This window comes from Chlorocebus sabaeus, chromosome 8, assembly GCF_047675955.1.
Source record: "Chlorocebus sabaeus isolate Y175 chromosome 8, mChlSab1.0.hap1, whole genome shotgun sequence".
Classification (NCBI taxonomy): domain Eukaryota; kingdom Metazoa; phylum Chordata; class Mammalia; order Primates; family Cercopithecidae; genus Chlorocebus; species Chlorocebus sabaeus.
In genome coordinates, this window is record NC_132911.1 from 26,088,876 (window position 1) to 26,109,145 (window position 20,270).

Here is a 20,270-nt window from a genome sequence, read left to right on the forward strand (position 1 = left end):
TTGGAATAGTGAGCACAGTCGCAAAGCTCCACAAATGTGATCAGAGGCTGACACCTTTGTATGGGATGTTGCCAGGCAGTGCAGTGCCACCGCTAGTCGGCAGAACCCAGCCTCCGGTACTCACCGGCCTGGTTTCCATAGCCTTGCTTATGCTCACTTACAATATAAAGTCTACTTTCGCGACAACTGCTTGTTAGTCCCAGAAAGCTTTTATTTTAGTTAATTGTGCTCATTGGGAAAGCTGTTGTGCCCAGAAGCCAGGAAAAGCATTCAATGGAACTTTCAGGCCACCGTAGAGCAGGGAGATCTGGTGGGATGGGATGGGGACCCCTTCCTGCCCCTTCCTTCCTGCCGTGGGACTACCTGCAGTGGCGCCCAGCCCCAGCACCCTGCACAGTCTGGCAACTCTGCCCCTTTGGTAAATTTTCCCTTCAAGTGGGAGGAGGGCAGATTGGGAAAAAGCCTCAGCTGCTGCTTCTGCTGCTTAAAGCAGTCCAGACGATTAATGGGCAGCTCCAGCTGCTATCCTGAAAGTGAGACTGAAATCTTACACCCTTTTTCCTTATGTTAAAATTGATTTCGGCATACACTTCTGTAATTTTTAAGACAGTGCCCATCTGGAAGGTCAAGGAACATTTGGATACAGCAAAGGAGTTGTGTCACACAGGTTAGGACCAGGACAGCTCCAGGGCCTGGTAGGTAGGAAGGCTAGCTCCTTCCTCCCTCCCTCCTTCCTTCCCTCCCTCCCTCCCTCCCTCCCTCCCTCCCTCCCTCCCTCCCTTCCTTCCTTCCTTCCTTCCTTCCTTCCTTCCTTCCTTCCTTCCTTCCCTCCCTCCCTCCCTCCTTCCTTCCTTCCCTTTCTTTTTCTTTCTCTTTCTTTTCTTTCTTTCTTTTTTCTCTTTCTTTCTTTCTTTTTTCTCTTTCTTTCTTTTTCTTTCTTCTTTCCTCTTCTTTCTTTTTTTTTTTCCTTTTTTTCTTTTTGAGACAAGATCTCACTCTATCACCCAGGCTGGAGTCCAGTGGTGTGATCATGGCTCACTGCAGCCTCGACCTCCTGGGCTCAAGTGATCATCCTGCTTCAGCCTCCTAAGTAGCTGGGACCACAGGTGTGTGCCACCATACATGACTAATTTATTTAAAATTTTTTTTTGTAGAGGCAGGGTCTTGCTATGTTACCAAGGCTGGTTGTGAACTTCTGGATCAAGCGACCTCCCTGCCTCAGCCTCCCAAAGTGCTGAGACTATAGGCGTGAGCCAACCACACCCCGCCTGGAAAGGCTAGCTTCAGAAAAGCCTACTTATGGGCACCAGCTTTCCTCCAGAAGAGCATCTCCATGAGTATAAGTCTTCTCTGGGCAAACTCAAGGAATTCCTGACCCACCCTGACAGAGAGGGGGTAAGCGAGATGTCTGCCCTAATCCTGGGCCTTCAGACCAAAGATTCAGCTGGTGGCTAACATAAGACAAGCCTGCAGCACGTTCGACAGCACTTGTCTCAGATCTTCTTACCTAGCTTCTCCATTTCATTTCAGGCTCCACTCCTTCAAAACACTAGCTTCCAACCCTCTTTCCTATTCCAGTCTTGTAGGACTTCCTTGGATATGTCTCACGGTCATTGTATTTTTCTTCCTAGTTTTTGTTGCTTTAGATAACACCAGGCCACATTCAACCCTAAAGGGACCCCTCCCTGCCTTGGCTTGTTTTGTCATTGCTTTGTCATTGCCATCATCCAGGCCTGTCAGGGACACTCCACAGCAGGTGGTGGGACAGAGCGGGTGAGCTTACACCAGGAAGGAACAAATGTATTTGCAATGACAATGAGCTAGGAGGAATGCTACCACCACCTTCCAGCCTCTCTTGAGCTGGGGGAGACTGAGCTGCTTCCCCTCCAGGGTTTCACAGGCCACAGAGCACTGGGAGGAGGACCAGAGTTGAGTGCAGGAAGATGGTGACAAGGTATTCAGTAAGGACTCTGGTGTTCCAGGCTGGTTTGTATAGATGGAACCATGGAACGTCCAGAAGGTAAGTTGGAAGCATGGCATAGCGGGTAAAGGAGAGCAAAGCCGAGAGTTGCTGAGCAAAGTCTTTTATTTAGGATGGGCAGCAGAACACGAGAGGAGGGGTGGCCTGGTGGGCATGGCTGGTGCAGGTGCATGGCAGGTGACACCTAAGGCCTAAAGAGGCAGGAGTCTGATGGCCTGAGTCTTCACCAGACAGCCCTGGTGGAAAGTTATCCTCAGCTGTGATTCGAGAATCTTGGAGCCTGTATTTGAGAGTTAGGACTGGAGAAGTATGAAGTATAGGATGAGACCACCCCTTGGAGGGTTTGCTTGGGTGAGTATGAGATGGTGTTGGGCCCCCTCGGGATATTCCTCTTTAATGGACTGGTCTGCAGTGTGTATGGCCCAGTGAAAGATGCTCCCTCATTGTACTTTAGAAAAAAAGAGGAGAAGCAATTTCAAGAAGGCCAAAGGCAAGAGGAATTTCCCTCCATATACATCCATAGAATAAAAGGTGACTTCACGTTGGGCACGGTGGCTCACGCCTGTAATCCCAGCACTTTGGGAGGCCAAGGCAGGTGGATAACCTGAGGCCAGGAGTTTGAGTCCAGCCTGATCAACAGAGTGAAACCCCGTCTCTACTAAAAATACAAAAACTTAGCTGGACCGTGGTGGTACACCCCTGTAATCCCAGCTACTCGGGAGGCTGAGGCATGAGAATCACTTGAAGCCAGTAGGCAGAGTTTGCAGTGAGCCGAGATTGCACCACTGTACTCCAGCACGGGTGACACCTTGTCTCAAAAAAAAAAAAAAAAAAGAAGAAGAAAAAAAGGGTTACTTCAGTCCAGAAAAGCAATATTCTACCTTCAGGGTCATTCACCCTTGGTAGAATAGAGCCTGGAAATTTATCTGTACCGTTACTTTCCTAAGCAAATGAGCTAGGGGGTCTCTGAGGCAACTGACCTCCATCTTTTGTTTCTGTATATTTTAAAAGAGAAATCGATGATGCGTGGATCAAGCTCTCTCTTGTCCCCAGAGACATAGTTCAAGTATTCTTATTCAAGCATTTTTTGCTTTCAGGTTTTCTTGCCTAGAGGATTCTAAGAGCTTTTGACTTTAGCTTGATTTTCTCAAGTTATCTCTCAAAATTTTTCAGTAACAAAGCTCCTTCTTCAAGCAGTAGTTTATAGAGGCCACAATACAGGAATCAGGAAAACTTAGGATTTTATTAGCATATATTTATTTTATAACTTCACATTTATAACATTTTACTTTGTATACTGTCAATAAATGACAATGAAACCATTTTCATAAATACAAAAACACATGAAATTAGGGAGTCATGGTAACCACCGCATCACTTTGGTCGAACAGTATTAAAAATATAATTTAGAAAGATAAATGATCACAAGTGATACCTTTATAAAAATGCTTTTCTTACAATCTCAGGATATTCTTCAGTTAAACTGAACCACAATCAGAAAAAATAAGTAATTATTTAAAAGTCAAACCTCTGACAATTGTCAACAACTGCTGGAAGAGTCATCACAAATATAAAAAACAACAAGCACTCAAATTTACAATAAGAGCTGAAACGGTTTCTAACACCATGGTAGACTGGAAGTCAACTGGAAGCATATTAACTTGTGACCGCACAACTGTCAGGACAATAAAGAAAGCATGCATTGAATTGAGCAGACAGCAACATCATGAAAATCCTAAGCGCTTCAATGTATTGAGGGCTTTCTGTGTTCCAGATGTCATGCAACGTGCTTTAAAAGCATTAAGTCATTTGTTCATAACAACTGTGTACTCTCATCTTCTTATTTTTCAGATGTGGAAACTGATGTCTAGAGAAGCTAAGCAATTTGCTTACAGTATGCACAAATCTACCACGAGACTACACATCAACTGTGTTGGAGCTTTGCCTAGCACATATAACTAAATGGTGCTCATCTGCACTGCACTTACACTTATGTGATACACAGGTCTGATCTAAATACACAGGTCTGATCTAAACAGCCATGTGGTGCTACCGCTTTTAAAATCTATGAACAATTAAAAGTTCAGATACATATACAGATACCATAAAGGAAACTTTGCTCTAAGGTCTACACAAAATGAGCCAATCTGGAAATAAATACAAACCTGGTGGTGAATGCTTCTGTGTTAAAATTTGGTTATCAGCCCATTTGAATCTAGCTGTTATTTACTAGAGATTTAAAGAGTTTAGGCCGGGTGCGGTGGCTCACACCTGTAATCCCAGCACTTTGGGAGGCTGAGGTGAGCGGATCACTTGAGGTCAGGAGTTTGAGACCTGCCTGGCCAACATGGCGAAACCCCGTTTCTACTAAAAATACAAAAATTAGTCGGGCATGGTGGCAGGTGCCTGTAATCCCAGCTACTTGGGAGGCTGAGGCATGAGAATCACTTGAAGCTGGGAGGCAGAGGTTTCAGTGAGCTGAGATTGTGCCACTGTACTCCAGCCTGGGCGAAAGAGCAAGACTCAGTCTCAAAATAATAATAATAACAATTAAAAAAAAATAAAGTGTTTAAAATACATTTTGGAGATGGAACTACTAGAAAATCTCTGCAGAACTGCAGAGCACAAGGTGAAAGTCATCAAGATGGTGGAGGGTGGACTAGTGTGAGTCAAAGTTCTGGGCTTCTGTCTAGGCTCCATTACTTCTTAGCATTTTGGTGTGGAGGAGACCACTTAACCCATCTGAGCTTTAGTTTCTTTCTCTTTATAAAGAGCAAAATTATACCACAACAGGGTGGCTGTATACATTCAGTGAGATATACATAAAACACCTTGCACACAGTAGGCCCTCAATAAATGTGAGTTCCTTTTCTCTCCTCTTTGTCCTTTGTTGCCACTAAAAATCTTCTCTAAGCAAACCAGCCTGCTCACTAAATCCAAACCTGCCCTAAACACCTCTGCTCTTGAGCATGCTGTCCCCTCATGTCCCCCTTTCTCTGGGGACACCTCTCAGGCTGTGGACCTCTTGAAAGCAGAGCTTAGGTTGAGTCATCTGTGTCTTCAGGGCCCGACACAGCACCTAGTTCTGGGACCATCTATCTGACACCTAGCAGAAAGGCAGGAAGAACACTTCCCAGGTTAAAACAACACAATAACGACAATATCAACAAAAACCTGCAAGCGGAGATGGTCCTATTCACTGGGTGATGACACTTTTATTGGGGTGATGAACTTAATTCACACAAAGGATTAGTTAGCCTTTTACCTGTCTAGATCATCTCCTCATCTAGACTGGAACCTGTCTGAGGGCAGGGCCCATTTTGTTGGTTTATAACTGCTCAACTGTAGGTTATAGCTGTAGTCTTGTAACTCCTTGAACTGTGTCTCACAAAGCCAGGTACTCAGGGAGAATTTGCTGATTTAAGGAAGCGAAACACCTGACAAGTCAAACAGCTTTATTTTTCAAACATATTACAAAAGGTATTTTTTTTTTTTTGACTGCCAATTCTTTCTTCTATGGTATGGGCCAATTCTGGTCTACTTGGGATTATGTAAAGAAAATTGGAAGTACAAGTGTTTCAGATTCCTTCAGGCTTACTATCTAATATTTGGAGTTTAATCTTTTGTTCACTAATAATCTACAAAGGGTCTAAGAAACTCCTAGATATTTTTTCTTAAAAAGAAAAATCAAGGGCCAGGCATGGTGGTTCATGCCTATAATCCCAGCACTTTGGGAGGCCGAGTGGGGCACATCATTTGAGCCTAGGAGTTTCCAGACCAGCCTGAGCAACACAAAACCCTGTCTCTACCAAACAAACAAAAGAATAGCTAGGCGTGGTGGTCCATGCCTGTAGTCCCAGGTACTTAGGAGGCTAAGGTGTGAGGATCCCCTGAGCCTGAGCCTGGGAAGTCAAGGCTGCAGTGAGCCACTGCACTCCAGCCTGGGTGATGAGAGTGAGACCTAAGAAATAAAGAAGAAAGAGAAAAATAGGAAGGAAGGCAGGAAGAAAGGAAGGAAGGAAGGAAGGAGAGAAGGAGAGGAGAGAAGGAGGGAGGGAGGGAGGGAGGGAGGGAGGGAAGGAAGGAAGGAAGGAAGGAAGGAAGGAAGGAAGGAAGGAAGGAAGGAAGGAAGGTCAATAATTGGCTTTCATGCTTTGATTTTAGTGCCATATATTAAAGAAAAAAATTTAAAGGTCTTAGCCTACTAAAGTGAATGTCCCTAGGCCCACTGGCTATGGGTCCTGCCCCCAGGTGGTCTTCAGTCGTCCCCTTCATGATTCCAGCCGCCATAGCCATCTCCTTCCTCTGGCTCTTCGATACTCTCATTCTCAAAGGAGGCCTCTTCCTCCTCTTCTTCCCGTATTACCTTCATTAGCTCAAGGAAGTTGGGGGGCGGGCCCTGATCCTTCAGCTCCCTAAGCCGGCACCACAGCATCTGGTTAAGAGTGGCCCCAGCCATGACCTGCTCCAGGCGGACCTGGTCCGCAATACGCCGAGGGATGGCGCGTTTCTCCACGGCTCTTCGGAGCAGGGTTTCTAACCGTAACACATAGGCTGAGACCTTCTCTCCTTCCTCCTGATAGGTCTTCAGATACCTCACCTGGGCTGTCCTGCGGCTCTCTAGGCTCCCAAACACTTGCTTAAAGGCCTCCAAACACTCTTCTACACTGATGGACGGGTTGTCTGCCTGCACTATGTGCATGAGGTCCAGGGCAGGGCCCCGCAGGCTTTCTGCCAGCCACCTTTTCTTTTCTGCCTCTGTTACTGGCCACTCTTTGACTATCTCCGTGGCCTGTTCCAACCAGACCTCAAAGGGCTCTTCCTCTGGGGCTGGGACAGCACTCCCAGAGAACACTCGCAGTTTGCGGTATCTCATAGGTAGCAGGGGCTGAGGCGCATGTGCCATTGCCTGTCCCAACAAATGGGCCAGTAATTCTGGTGAGATGCAGGGCACTGTGGCTGGAGACATGCCCTCGTGCCCCAGGGCTCGAAACATACCCGAGACCGTCTGCCCCTCTTTTTCTAGAAAGAGGTTCAGTCTTTCCAGAAACTCAGTGTCCTGATTAGGGGTCTTAAAGACCACCTTCCAGACACCCCCCTTTCCCTGGACCTCACTGGGAATGGCGGAGACATCAGTATCTTCCAGAAGCTCTAGTAAGACAGCATTGGCATTCTCCTGCTTCCGGAATATCTTGCCAAGCAGTCTATACCTGCCCAGAGACTTTAAAGTCTCCTGAAGGACCTCCTGAATCTCAGCCTCCTCATAGTCCGCCGGTATCCCGGTAACCATCAGTGACTTCTGCTCATCCACATTCATTATCCTGCACCAGTCCTCTAACAGCGCCAGCGCCATTGTCCCAGGAATTGACCCGCTCTGACTCTACGGTCACCAATTTGTTAGTGGGGCAGCTATGCACTGACTTAGTATTGAAAATATCCTGAATGAGCGTCTAACCTTAGAACCCACCAGTGAATGGGTCCCAGACTAGGTCACTCAAAGACAGTGCCAAAGTTTTCTGGACAAATGACCCTGGCCTCCTCAGTGGCAAGAACTCAGGACTTCTTGTCTTTAGACCTGACCCAGGTGGGCAGGTTGTATCTCAGTTCTAACCACACCTCTGTCCGCAGCTCTGAAGTCTGGTTGCGGATGATTTTCTCAAAGATGCTGGCAGCCACGTGGTGCTGACCCTTCTCGGATAGTTGAGGCACCTGGGTCAGTTGCTTTCTCCACAGCCTCCTGGTCTCCGATGTTTCGTCTCTCTCCAGTTGGTGGGAAAATGCCTTCCACTCTGGTACCCAGAACTCTTGGAGAGAAGCCTCCCAGGAGGGTGGCTTGGAACCCTGGTGAAACAATGTTCAGTTTTACTACATAGCGCTCTCTTTCCCTGGAAGCATCCATACTCTAGTCTGGAATGGAACTGGGGGCAGATGCGGGTTCTGCTTCACACTGTGCTTGCATTCGTCCCACTCTGTCACACCCCTTGTTTGCTTACTGTGACTTTTTTTCTCTTGAGGACTCCAATGAAATCTGGCATTCCCACCATATGCTCATCAGACCTGTTGATTAATGTCTGAGCCCCAGTTAAGGACAGGATTCAAGGTCTTTGCCATGTGAAAGATGAAATCAGGAGATGTGGCTAAATACCTGTTTATATGTTCCCAAGTGTTCCGCAAGCGGTGAGGAGCTTATTTATTCATTCACCTTTTAGCACAGGAAGACGTCACCCACCTCCACACAATGGTGTGTCTGGCTCTTAGCTCCAGCCAAGCCAAGCTGCCCTGTTACACATAAATAAGAAGAACAGGTATTTATGCTTCATTAATATTCAGCAGGAAGACGGTTAATGCACTTATTCAAAAATATGACAATCTTTCACAATACTACTCAGTATTAAGTTGCTTTACCTCTTTGATTAACAAAACTAATTAGGAATCACTCAAACGTTTAAAAATAGTTTAATCTAGGTATAACAATTCAGGGGAAAAAATCTCAGGGCCGACTAAGTTAAATTGGGAATTATGAATTAATTCTCTCTTGTTGTGTCTGGAAGGTTTTGCAAACACACATTTGGGCTTTGCTTTTGCTATGAACAGTAAATGAAATAGTTTGAATGTTTGTTCCCTTCAAATCTCATGGTGAAATGTGATCCCCAGTGTTGGAGGTGGGGCCTGGTGGGATGTGTTTGTGTCATGAGAGTGGATCCCTTATGAATGGCCTGGTGCCATTCTTGGGGTTATGAGTGGGTTCTTGTTCTATTAGTTTCCTCGAGATCTGATTGTTAAAAACAGACTGGCACCTCCTGCCCCTCACTCTTGCTCCCTTTCTTGCTACATCTGCTCCCCTTTTGCCTTCTGCTATGACTGGAAGCTTCCTGAGGGGTCACCAGATGCAGATGCCAGCACCATACTTCTTGTACACCCTGCTGAACTGTGACCCAAATAAGCCTCTTTATAAATTATCCAGCCTCAGTTATTCTTTATAGAAACACAAAATAGACTAAGACAGTAAGTTACTAACACAACACTCCCCAAGCATTTGTTTCTGTTTCTGTTTTTTGAGACAGGGTCTCACTCTGTTGCCTAGGCTGGAATGCAGTTGTGTAAACACCGCTCACTGTAGCCTTGACCTCTCCTGGGCTCAAGCAATCCTTCCACCTCAACCTCCTGACTACCTGGGACCACAGGCACATGCCACCATGCCTGGCTAGTTTTTAAATTTTGCATAGAGACGGAGTCTCCCTACGTTGTTCAGCCTGGTCTCAAACTCCTGGGCTTAAGCAATCATCCCACCACAGCCTCTCACAGTGCTGAATTACACACATCAACCACCACACCCAGCCTTTCTTAACATTTGAACTTTAACCCATCATTTGAGAAAAAAGAAAAAAGGAGGAAGCACACCTATCAAGGAGTTTGTTCTGGAGAACATGTGGGGATTAGAGAACATAAAAAAGTCAGAGTTGTCCAGGCTCGGTGACTCATGCCTGTAATCCCAGCACTTTGGGAAGCTGAGGCGGGTAGATCACCTGAGGTCAGGAGTTTGAAACCAGCCTGGCCAACGTGGCGAAACCCTGTCTCTAATAAAAATAAGTAATTTAGCTGGGTGTAGTGGTGCGTGCCTATAATTCCAGCTACTTGGGAGGCTGAGGCAGGAGAATCGCTTGAACCTGGGAGGTGGAAGCTGCAGTGAGTCGAGATCGTACCACTGCACTCTAACCTGAGTAACAGAACGAGACTCTGTCTCAAAAAAAAAAAAGAAAAAGTTAGAGTTCCTAATACCTCCCAGTTACTGCCGCGGAGTATGTGTTAAGGGGCTACAGCCATTTCCCCCTTGGCCTAAACATCTTCATCAGCTCGAATGGGGGCCATACGCCACAGTGCTGTCCTGTAACTCTATCAGCAGTGCTCCTGCTGGGGGCACATCTCCTCAGTCTTCTTGGAGGTGCTGAAGGCACCAGCGGTGCCAGAGAGCCAGGAGGGCAAAATACTGCTTTACCCTGTGCCCAGGAGTCTCAAAGACCTGAGACTGCTGACTTCCCCATGCCTGACTTTTCCTTTCCAAAATGTGGGGGCTGTGGGGGAGGGGCAGGTACAGTGGCTCACACCTGTAAACCTAGCACTTTGGGAGGCCAAGGCAGGAGGATCACTTGAGCCCGGGAGTTTGAGACCAGCCTGGGCAACACAGTGAGACCCTGTCTCTACAAAAAGGAAAATAAAAAAATTAGCTGGGCGTGTGGCAGTCGCCTATAGTCCCAACTACTTGGGAGGCTGAGGAGGGAGCCAAGCGGATAAAAGCTGCAGTAAGCTGCGTTTGCACCATTGCATTCCAGCCTAGGTGACAGTGTGAGACTGTCTGAAAACAAAAACAAAAATAAACTGGGGGCAACCTTCCTCCCCACTGGGATATTTAGAGGAAACAGGGAATGTAAAAAGATACTGCCCAGGAAAAAGCATCTCTACAGTCTACAGAATGACTGCCATGCTGAAGTTAGGCTGTCTCGGGTGACTCTTCCTCCCAGTGTGACCTGCAGTGTGACATTCAAATAAAAACATGGCAAAAAACACCCTTGATATACAATAGGGCCACGGATGGAAATATCTGGATATGGTAGAAATAGAAGAACCTTGTATCTTCTCACATAAAGGGGGTCACAGGACAAGCTGGAAAAGAAGCCAGACTTTGAGGTGGAAGACCCCCACTGGAATTGTTGGATCATTTAACTAAATACCCAACCTTGGCGATGCGCCCCAAGCTCTCTTAATCTGTTTCTTAACCTGGAAAGCAGTGCTGATAAGGCACGCATCTCAGAGGGGCTGTGAGGAGGAAATGATGTAATTCATTTCCTTGGAATGAAGAAGGAAGCGCTTTTTTCAAATGCTTTATTCAAATGCAAAGCACATCTGGCGCTAAGTCCAAAATGCGCCCCCGGGTTCTCTCAGCCCCTCCACTCCTATATTCTTCTTCCTCAGTCTCTCTTTCTCATTCGGAGACGCCTTTCCACCTATCACGGTGGGCTGATCTTCAAACTGCGACTAGCTGTCAACCAGATGTAACTCTATTCACCAAACTATCTCTCACAATTGGATGGTGGGGGTGGTTGGTAACCGCATTTAATCCTGGGCTGACAATGGGACTGGATCCCTGGTTACACGGCCCTGCGCGGTCGCCCTGCGGTAAATGGCCTCTCAGCCCAAACCCACCCTGGTTACTGAGCATGCCCAGACCTCCCTCCCGGGCCACCAAAGGAGGGGCACCATTTCTGCAGGATTTTGCCACTGTGGAAAGAGAGGCGGAGCTGTCATCGCGCAGAGGCAGGGACTGATACGCGGAAAGGACGTGGAGATGGGAATAAGTAATGAAGGACCCGCATTGACCGTGTTAGCACACAAATCTAATTGCCCTCTGGTGCAAACTTACCAACCCTGTGGCCGTGGCTCAGCCACCTGCACACACACACCAAGTTCCTACACACCTTTCCCCCGCTTGGCCCCACACAATTCATGGCACACACAGCCCACATCCTACCTCCTTCTCCGCACCAGATACGCACCCGCACTCACTCCCCAAACACGTGGCATCTGGTAACCTGGGAAACGCCGCGGCAGTGGCGCAGTGCGCAACAGGGGCGGGGGAATCAGGCGGGGCACTGGGGCGAGGGAAGCTAGAGATTTGGGGAGGGGGTTTCTATTTGTTTTTTCGCCCACTTTTTTTTTTTTTTTTTTTGGTGGGGGAAGCAGAATAAACCAAACCGCGACACGTTCCTGCGCCCTTCTTGGTGCAGTGGCGCAGACATGGTCCATGGCGCCTTGGGCAATAGAGCAGGTCTGCACCCCCTCTCTAAGTCGTGGCACTGGGCTGGAATTCCCAACTGCACCCTTTGCTACACCCCCATAGACCACAGATCTGCGTCTCTCTCTGTGTTCCTCTCCCATCTGCTACGCCCCTCTGCATTTCTTCCCGCCATGTTGTGTGTCCCCCAACTCCCCCGTCACCCCAACCACACCAAAGTGGATGCACGAAGCGGGAACCTTCTCGTTTCAGTCTCTGCTCCGTGCAGCCTGCCAAGGCGAGTGGGCAAACTGAAGCTTGGGTGTCCAGCGTCTTGGCTGCCCCCCTCCTGTCCACCCTGCGTGTGCTACCCCTTGTTCATCTTCAGTGTCACCCCCCTTCTCACACCCTGAGTAGCCTGGCGCATGGCTTGTCCCCTTTTCCCATCCATCAGCTCACACCCAGGGTAACGGGGCGGGAGCCCTATCCCGGAGTGCGCCCTCGCCCCCAGCCCACCTCCGCCATGCGACGGGGCAGAGGCGCCTGGACCAGGCAGGTGGAGGAGAGGGGCACTGGGGCCGAAGGCTGCGCCCTCGGGACCTCACTCCGCGTGCCCTGCCCAATACTTACCCAGGCGCGGAGAGCGGTCAGCAGGCCCTCCGCTCCGCATCCATTAGCTGGTGGTCTGGCCGCTTCACTTCCGGAGCGCGGGGCTAGGGGCGGTGCCGCCCTCCCCTCTCTCTCTCCTTCCCTCCCCTCCAGCCCTCCCCTGCGCGCTGCTCCCCTCCCCGGCGCCGCGCCCCACCCGCGCCTCCCTCCTCCCCGCGCTGCCGGGAACTGGCAGCCTCTCGGCTCCCGCAGCCGCCGCGGACGCCCTCCCAGATCCAACTTTGCCGCTTCCCAGAGCTCGCGCTGTAGCCGCGGGGGGCGTGGGCAGGGAGGGGAGAAGCGGGGTCAGGGGGAGGGACCGGGAGGGTGGGTCGCCGGCTCGCCAGCCCTCCTTCCTTTCTGTGCACCTTGCGGTGGGCGGCGAGCGGCAGCCGCGGCAGCAGCTAGGGGGCTTGTGCACACAGCAAGGGAGAGTTAGGGACTGGCAGACGGACGGACGGACGGCGAGGACCCTCCCTGAGCCCCCGAGCCATGGCCGAGAGAAAGCAATCCGGGAAGGCGGCAGAGGACGAAGAGGTCCCTGCCTTTTTTAAAAACCTGGGCTCCGGCAGCCCCAAGCCCCGGCAGAAATTCTGTGGCATGTTTTGCCCGGTGGAAGGGTCTTCGGAGAACAAGACCATCGACTTCGACTCGCTGTCAGTGGGCCGGGGCTCGGGGCAGGTGGTGGCTCAGCAGCGGGACGTCGCCCACTTGGGTCCGGACCCGCAGCCGCCGTACTCGCGGCAGGGCCGGCGCGCCGGCGGGGAGCCATCTGTTGAATCGAGCCGGAAGGTGGAGATCCGGAGGGCCTCGGGCAAGGAAGCCCTGCAGAACATCTACGACCAGGTCGGTGTGGGGGTGGGGGGTGGAGACGGAGGACGGGGCTCGGGGATCGCCCCTCCCTCGCCCCTGAGCCCGGCGCGCCCGCCTTCATGCCCCGCCCTGTACCTCGCCTCCCGCATCTGCACGGGCACCCCGCCCTACCCGCCCCTTCTCCGCGCTGGGTGCGGCGAGGCTCGGGCTGGGCGGTGGGCGACCGTGAGCCCACAAAGGCTGCCCGAGTCTCCTTGAGCTTGGGAGGTGGGGGGTGGGCGTAGGCGATGGGCTGATCACTTGCTGGGGCGGGCGGTGGTCGCCTGGGAGGGGGTTGGCCGCGGTTCCATTCTTCTGAAATCCTCCCGGGCGGCTTCCGATGGCAGCTGCGACTGGGTGCCCCACCCTTTTTTTGAGGCGGCTCGGAGCGTGCGGTGGAGGCTTTGCGTGAAGGCCCGCGGCTCCCCGGTGGTCGGGAGGGGTGGGGGTTCCGACGGCCGCTCCCCGCAGTCTTCGCCGGCGCCTTCTGCGCTCGCGTCCTGAGCTCCGAGGCCAGGACCATGGTCAGCGCCCCCCGGACCGCCTCAGAGCACCGCACAGCCCTTGACTCCTGCTCGCAGCTTGAGAAGAGCCAGAGAGGCCGTGGAGTCGCCCGAGGAAACCGAGACGCTCCTAAATAGCCTATGCGGGGAACAAAGTTCCAATAAGTGTCTCAGCCAGGGCTTCACGGAGCTCTCCCCAAACCGCTATGTGGGAGGCGTTTTAGGAACCGGGGAACTAAGTGGATTATGTTCAAAGGGTCAAAAAGACAAGAAAAGGGGGAAAACCCCTCGCATTCGAAATAGACTATCGAAGAAGACTAAACCCCCTCTTCCTGTGTTAATGGGGGAAACAAAGGCCGTTTTGGTCACTCTTGATTTTAAAAAATGTTTGTCACTTTCTGACAAATATGAACAGTGAGCATTTTCAGCGCAGTAATAATCTCACACCACAATTCTCTCTTTATCTGAGTGATCCTTACACTAGTGTAATTCTTTTCCACAGCCTTAATTTCTTAACTGATAATTTACAATGCAAAATGTTTTAACACGTTTTCTGTTTCTTTCCCATGTCTGGTGGTAAAAATGAGAAGTCAATCAATGAATGATTATTGATTGAATACCTATCGTGCGCCTTGCCTTGTAGGGCAGGAAGAAGGTTAGCTATGCAAAGTGCAAGAGGTTTCTTCTTCTCAGAAGGCTTCCAGAGTAGTTGGGAGTGGTCTATACATATTCAGTGAGGGATCCCACAAGCATTTACATTTGTGTACTTACAGTGACAGCCTTTGAGAACAATGCAGAGTTGGTGACGATGGTTGGGGCATGATGTGACTGTTTGCTGATGTGACATAGAGTTTTGACTTCTGTAGGGTCAGGTCTAGGAAATATAAGCCATTTGCTGTCATTTGTAAAAGGTGACACAACTAATAATTTATATCCACCCCCAGCCCTGCCCTCTAATTTGTTCATATAAGGGAGTGTCTCATATCCATATTTCACTATGAGTCAACCAGAAGAACCTAAACCCAAAAAACTTGCTTTGTTCCAAGTGATCAGACAATTGAAGTAAAAGTTTCTAATAATTTAACTTATACTGAAAGCTGAGTGTGTGTGAAACACTTCCCTATGTGAATACATTGGGTGAGGGCCAAAATCATACAGCATCATGGTTGAGTGAGTAGCCTCATGCATGGCGAGTTGTGCTGGTGATTCTAATGTCCTAGATGAAGCAGAAAAAACAACTGGAGAATAAAGAAGAGATCATGTAAAATATGGCAGATCAGAGGATAGGGGTTGAAAGTGGCCACCCCTATCATGATAGCAGTGAATTAAAACTCAAGTTTGAAAGGCATAGTTTCATCGGGTTGAATAACACTTCTTTTTTCTTGGCCATTTGGAAGCTTAGATGTTTGAAATTCTAAATTGTAAATCTAAGGCACACAGAGGGGGAGATTTGAAGAGAAAAATATGCAAACAAACCGCCAGGCAATTTTAGATTGCAATCCACGTTGGCTTCAGTTGCCCAGTTATTACTAACAGAGGGCAATTCTAGCTTGGCCTTTCTGCAGTACCTTACCCTGAATTTTCATGTTTAATCTTGCCTTATCACGTAAGGTCTATTCAATGAGATTTTGTCATTCATGACTAAGAGCATTTATCTGGGTCAGTACTTGCAATGTTTCAATATTTCATGTCTGTACAACAGGGGAAAGGCTGTGGCTATACATGTGTTTATATTTATAACAATAGTGACTTCTGAAAAGCTCAACTGGCCCACCGTTTTGACTGAGTTGACTTGTCATTAGTTAGTTTTCAATGAGTGAGCCGGGTGAGTGCCAGCATCTCCATGCATTCTAATTGAAAGCCCTGGCACAGAGAAAGGTAGGGGAGATTGAGAGTGGGTGGATCCTGGGACCCGGACTCACACCATCCCTCCTCTCTTGCAGCTTTATTTGTGTGTTATTAGTGTGTGGTCAGACATGGCTTTGCTCAGCTGTTGCACTAAGAGGCCTGCTGTTCCCCTAGCAAGGCTTTGGGAAGGGAGAGAACAGGCTTCCTTGACCCACATGCCACATGGCTCATGGAAGATTAGAGATGTTGGACATGCGCATTTGCAGGAACTAAATGAAATTATGTTCAGAGTGTGAGCCAGACAGCACCAGAAAGCGATGGGTGTGGCTTGACTTGGCATGTCAGATTTTGGCAGAGAGAAAGAGCTGGTATAGTGATTGTGAATGAGGAAAGCATCTATCCTGTTATTCTCTTTTCCCTATAAGTCCACTTTGGGCTGCAGTGAGGTTACATTGATCACCACTGTGAAAGACTCTGAACCTCTTGGAAGAGAGAGAAGGGCATCTCTGTTGGCCCAATCCTCCCTTGTCAGTGCCCAGGGGTCCTTCAGCCTCTTCCCTTCCTCCTAGGAACTCCCTCCATTTCACCCCAGACACAGTGTAGTGAGAACCAGTGGCTCCACCTGGGATACTGGACCATAAGAATGCTTTCCAAAGGGGCCTCTAGGCCCTTTTCCCAGCAGTAAACAACCTATGCAGGTTGGGGTGACAGGGAGTGATTCTCTTCCTCTCCAGGGCAGGTGCCACTGAGTGAACTGCACAGTGCTGCTGAGCTTGACAACGTCACTGAGTCTGTGAAGTGCTTTCTGGTGCTCCCTTCCATCTGGGTCCCCATCCCTTCTCCCTGTGTTGAGTCTCTTCTGGCCCTGGGAGCCTAGTGCTGTGCTGCCCTCTAACTGTTCAACATCATCCCCACTCCATCCCCAGAGGATGCCCCTTCTAGACCTTTCTTCTTCCAAAGGACAACAGGTTCTAAAATCACTCTTTGGCCGTCCTTCTCCCATTCAGAATTCTTAACTTGCATTAATCTTAGTTAAAGAGAAATTCCAATGATTAAAGCCATCTGCTCCTCAGGCGAATGACTGATGCCCAAGTTGTCCCCAGAGATCCGTGGTTTGGTAACAGACTAGACTGTTAAACAAAACGAATGTGTAGTTAGTGGGGTGTGTGGTGGAGATTTGGAATAAAGGCAATACCTTGATACTTTACAGGTCATATTTGGTTCGAAACAGGAGATATGAGCATTTGTGTGTTCAGGATTCCAAAAAACCTAAGACCCACCTGGGTTCAAAAGGAGGATAGTAGAGGTGGAGAGTACTTGGAGAGGGGAAGGAAATGATGAAAATCCATAATTATTGTTTGCTCTTGATTTCCCAGCTGATTATTTAACTAATCATATAATTAGTTAAATTAAAAAATAATTTTTATATAACATAAAATTTGCCACCTTAACCATTTTTAAGTGTACAGTCCAGTGGTGTTAAGTGTATTCACATTGCTGTGCAACCAATCTCCAGAACTTTTTCATCCCCCCAAACTGAAACTCTGTACCCATTAAACACCAGCTTCTCATTCCACCTCTTCCCAGCCCCTGGCAACCACCATTCTCTTTTCTGTCTTTGCCAGCTTGACTACTCTAGATTCCTCATATAAGTGAAATGACACTGTTTATGTTCTTTGTGACTGGCTTATTTCACTTAGCATAATGCCCTTAAGGTTCATTTATGTTGTAACATGTGACAGAATTTCCTTCCTTTTTATGGCTGAATACTATTTGTATAATTAGTTAAATTATAACAAGCCTTTAATGATTTAAAAAGTTGTTGCTCAATTAATTGGCCTGCAATAATTAATTGTGGGAGGAAGGAAGAAGGATTAGATTTGGGATGAAATAGGCTTCCCCAGGTCTGGGGCCTACAATCTAACCAGAAGAAAGCTCCTGCCAGCTAACCAGCATCTACCATCTTTCCCCTTGGAGCTCAAGGATGGAGAGAACTGCTGTCATTGAACCCCAGTGACAACTTCTGGCCATGACCTTTGCATGGTTGCATATGCAGTGTTGCGTGGTTCCCAAACTCATGGCTCTGTACCATGGAAATCAGGGTGAGGCTGGGGAGTTTTTCTAGCCTGGTAAAAACAGGCCACTTATTCCAGGGTCCTTTGTTGCAAGCATCCCTCTCTACTTTCTTGAGCAAGAAGGGGAAGTCAGGATTGATCATGGATTCAAATGTATACCCTCATTGAATGTCAGAACTTGCAAGAAACCTAATGATTGTTTAATTACCTCATTCTACAAGTGAAGAAAGTGATATCCTGAAAACTACTTCACTCCTTGGAGCCCAGGTGATAGTCCCAGGACTGGGATAGAGGTCTCTTGTTTTCAGTCCCAACTGTAGTCCTCTACCAGTAAAGCTTTGTTATTTATGTAGCATTATATAACTCTAGAATGTGCTTTTAAATTCTAGATTCTACGTTTTAGAATGTTTAGAGTATATTGTTCTATTAATAAAACCTTGCCCCAACACTGTCTGATACAGGCATTATTTATTTTCTGTAAATAAGGAAACTGAGATTTAGTGATATTTACTTGCCTAATTCCTAAGGTCTTGCTATTTAGTAAGTATGTAAACTAGGATTTGAACTAATATTTCCTAATCTAGTATCATATTTCTTCCAATAGTCAATTCTGTGGCTCAGTTACGCTGCCAGAGATATGTAGTAAACATAAGGGTACAATTTAATTTTGGAGGCAAAATATTTTACATCCCATTAAACTCCATATTTTCTACCGGGTAAGTCCTGTGTTAAATGCTTTGTATGGACTATTTTATTAATTCTAAGATGACTCTACTAAGTAGGTGTTACTCTTATTCTTATTTTGCAAATGAAATATATAAAGGTAAATGCAACTTGTGAGATGATATGGTTTGGCTGTGTCTCCACCCAAATCTCATCTTGAATTGTACTCCCATAATTCCCACATGTTGTGTGGGAGGGATCCGCTGAGAGATAATTGAATCATGGGGGTGGTTTCTCCTCGTACTGTTCTTATTGTAGTGAATAAGTCTCACAAGATCTGATGGTTTTGTAAGAGTTTTCCCCTTTTGCTTGGTTCTCATTCTCTCTTCCCTGCTGCCATGTAAGACATGCCTTTCACCACCTGCTGTGATTGTGAGGCCTCCCCAGCCGTGTGCAACTGTGACTCCATTACACCTCTTTTTCTCAATAAATTACCCAGTCTCAGATATGTCTTTATTAGCAGGATAAGAACAGACTAATATATAAAGCAACTTACTAATGAAAAGCCAGAGGCAGGGCTTGAACCCCAGGGATATGTGACTAGAGAGCGTTTTATATATCACTCTGATATATTCTGATTTGCTTTTGATATTAATTATTTTTTCTCATTTTATCTCCAAAGAATGCATTATTGCAAAAAAGTTCTGAATGCCTGTTTTTTTGTTGTTGTTGTTCGTTTGTTTGTTTTTTTCAGTGTACTCTTTGGAGCCATTTATAAAATGGACTGTTGATTTGTCTTTATGAATGTGCCCTAAACTGCTGACATTCCATCTATCATTTTTTAAAATACAAGAAATGTCTTCAAATATCCCTGGGACACAAGTCAACTATGGCAGTATGAATGACATGCTTTTCTAAGATTAGAAATTAGAGCAATGTGATGACAGTGTAATTTTTCTACTTGATGTAAATCATTGTCTTAGTCAGGCTGTGATAACAAATTACCATGACCAGGTGGCTTGAACAAGAAACACTTATTTCTCATGGTTCTGGAGGTTGGGAAGTCCAAGATCAATATGCTGGCAGATCTGGTATCTGGTGAGGGCCCACTTTATGGTTTCCAGATTGCCATCTTCTCCTTGTGTCCTTACATAGTGGAAGGGGCCAAGGGAGCTTTCTGCGGTCTCTTTTATAAGGTCACTAGTCCTGTTTATGAGGGCTCACACCCTCATGGGCTATGCACCTTGCAAAGGCCCTACCTGCCAATACCATTCCATTAGGGGTTAGGATTTCAACATAGGAATTTTGGAGAGGGGAACACAAACACAAAGTCCATAACAATCATGAAATACAAGCAAATGAAACTAATGAAAGAGTCATCAATAAGAGCATTGGCAGGTAGGACTGATGGACACTTGATTTAGTTGGTTGCAGCTGGTGGTAACCTAGTACCATAGGTACTGCACACAAATACTGTCTTGTGTGCAAGTGCCTGGTCTTAAAGGTGGTTTGTGTTTGTTTTTGAGAATATACAGATAAGCTGCATGGGCTCTGATTCTGACGGCATCCTGCAGAAAGCACTGAGTAAAGCCAGCTGGTAGTCCTGGCTCTGCCATTGACTGGCCGTGTGACCTGCACAGTCGTCTAACCTCAGTGGTCATTGTGTTGTCCTAGGAATCTCTAATGCTCTTTCTATCCAATTCCACTGACGGCTCTGAAAGAAAGCTATGCTGCCCATGGCTGTTTTTTTGTTTGTTTGTTTGTTGTTTTGTTTTTTAATAATTGAGACAAAATTCACATAACATAAAATTCTCGTTTTGGCCGCTTTGAAGTGAACAGTTTAATGGCTTTTACTGCATTCACAATGTTGCATAACCATTTATGTTTAATTCCAGAACATTTTCATCACCCCTCCAAAAGAAAGCTTGTAC

General features: G+C 47.5%; 2 protein-coding genes across 2 annotated transcripts in view; one reads left to right on the forward strand and one right to left on the reverse strand.

The window, feature by feature from the left end:
• Positions 1-5,429: 5,429 nt before the first annotated feature.
• PNMA2 (PNMA family member 2) lies at positions 5,430-12,485 on the reverse strand. Its single transcript, XM_037983667.2, has 3 exons — positions 12,381-12,485; positions 8,127-8,260; positions 5,430-7,822 (listed from the first exon to the last, which is right to left on the reverse strand). Exon 3 carries the CDS (start codon positions 7,332-7,334, stop codon positions 6,240-6,242), a length of 1,095 nt encoding a protein of 364 aa, XP_037839595.2. The 5' UTR covers positions 7,335-7,822; positions 8,127-8,260; positions 12,381-12,485; the 3' UTR covers positions 5,430-6,239.
• A 109-nt stretch (positions 12,486-12,594) lies between these two features.
• Positions 12,595-20,270, forward strand: part of DPYSL2 (dihydropyrimidinase like 2) — a 146,322-nt gene continuing 138,646 nt past the window's right edge. The window contains exon 1 of the mRNA XM_007961977.3: positions 12,595-13,244. Within this exon, the coding sequence (XP_007960168.1) occupies positions 12,891-13,244 (354 nt within the window). The 5' untranslated portion in view covers positions 12,595-12,890. The remainder of the gene's footprint in view (positions 13,245-20,270) is intronic.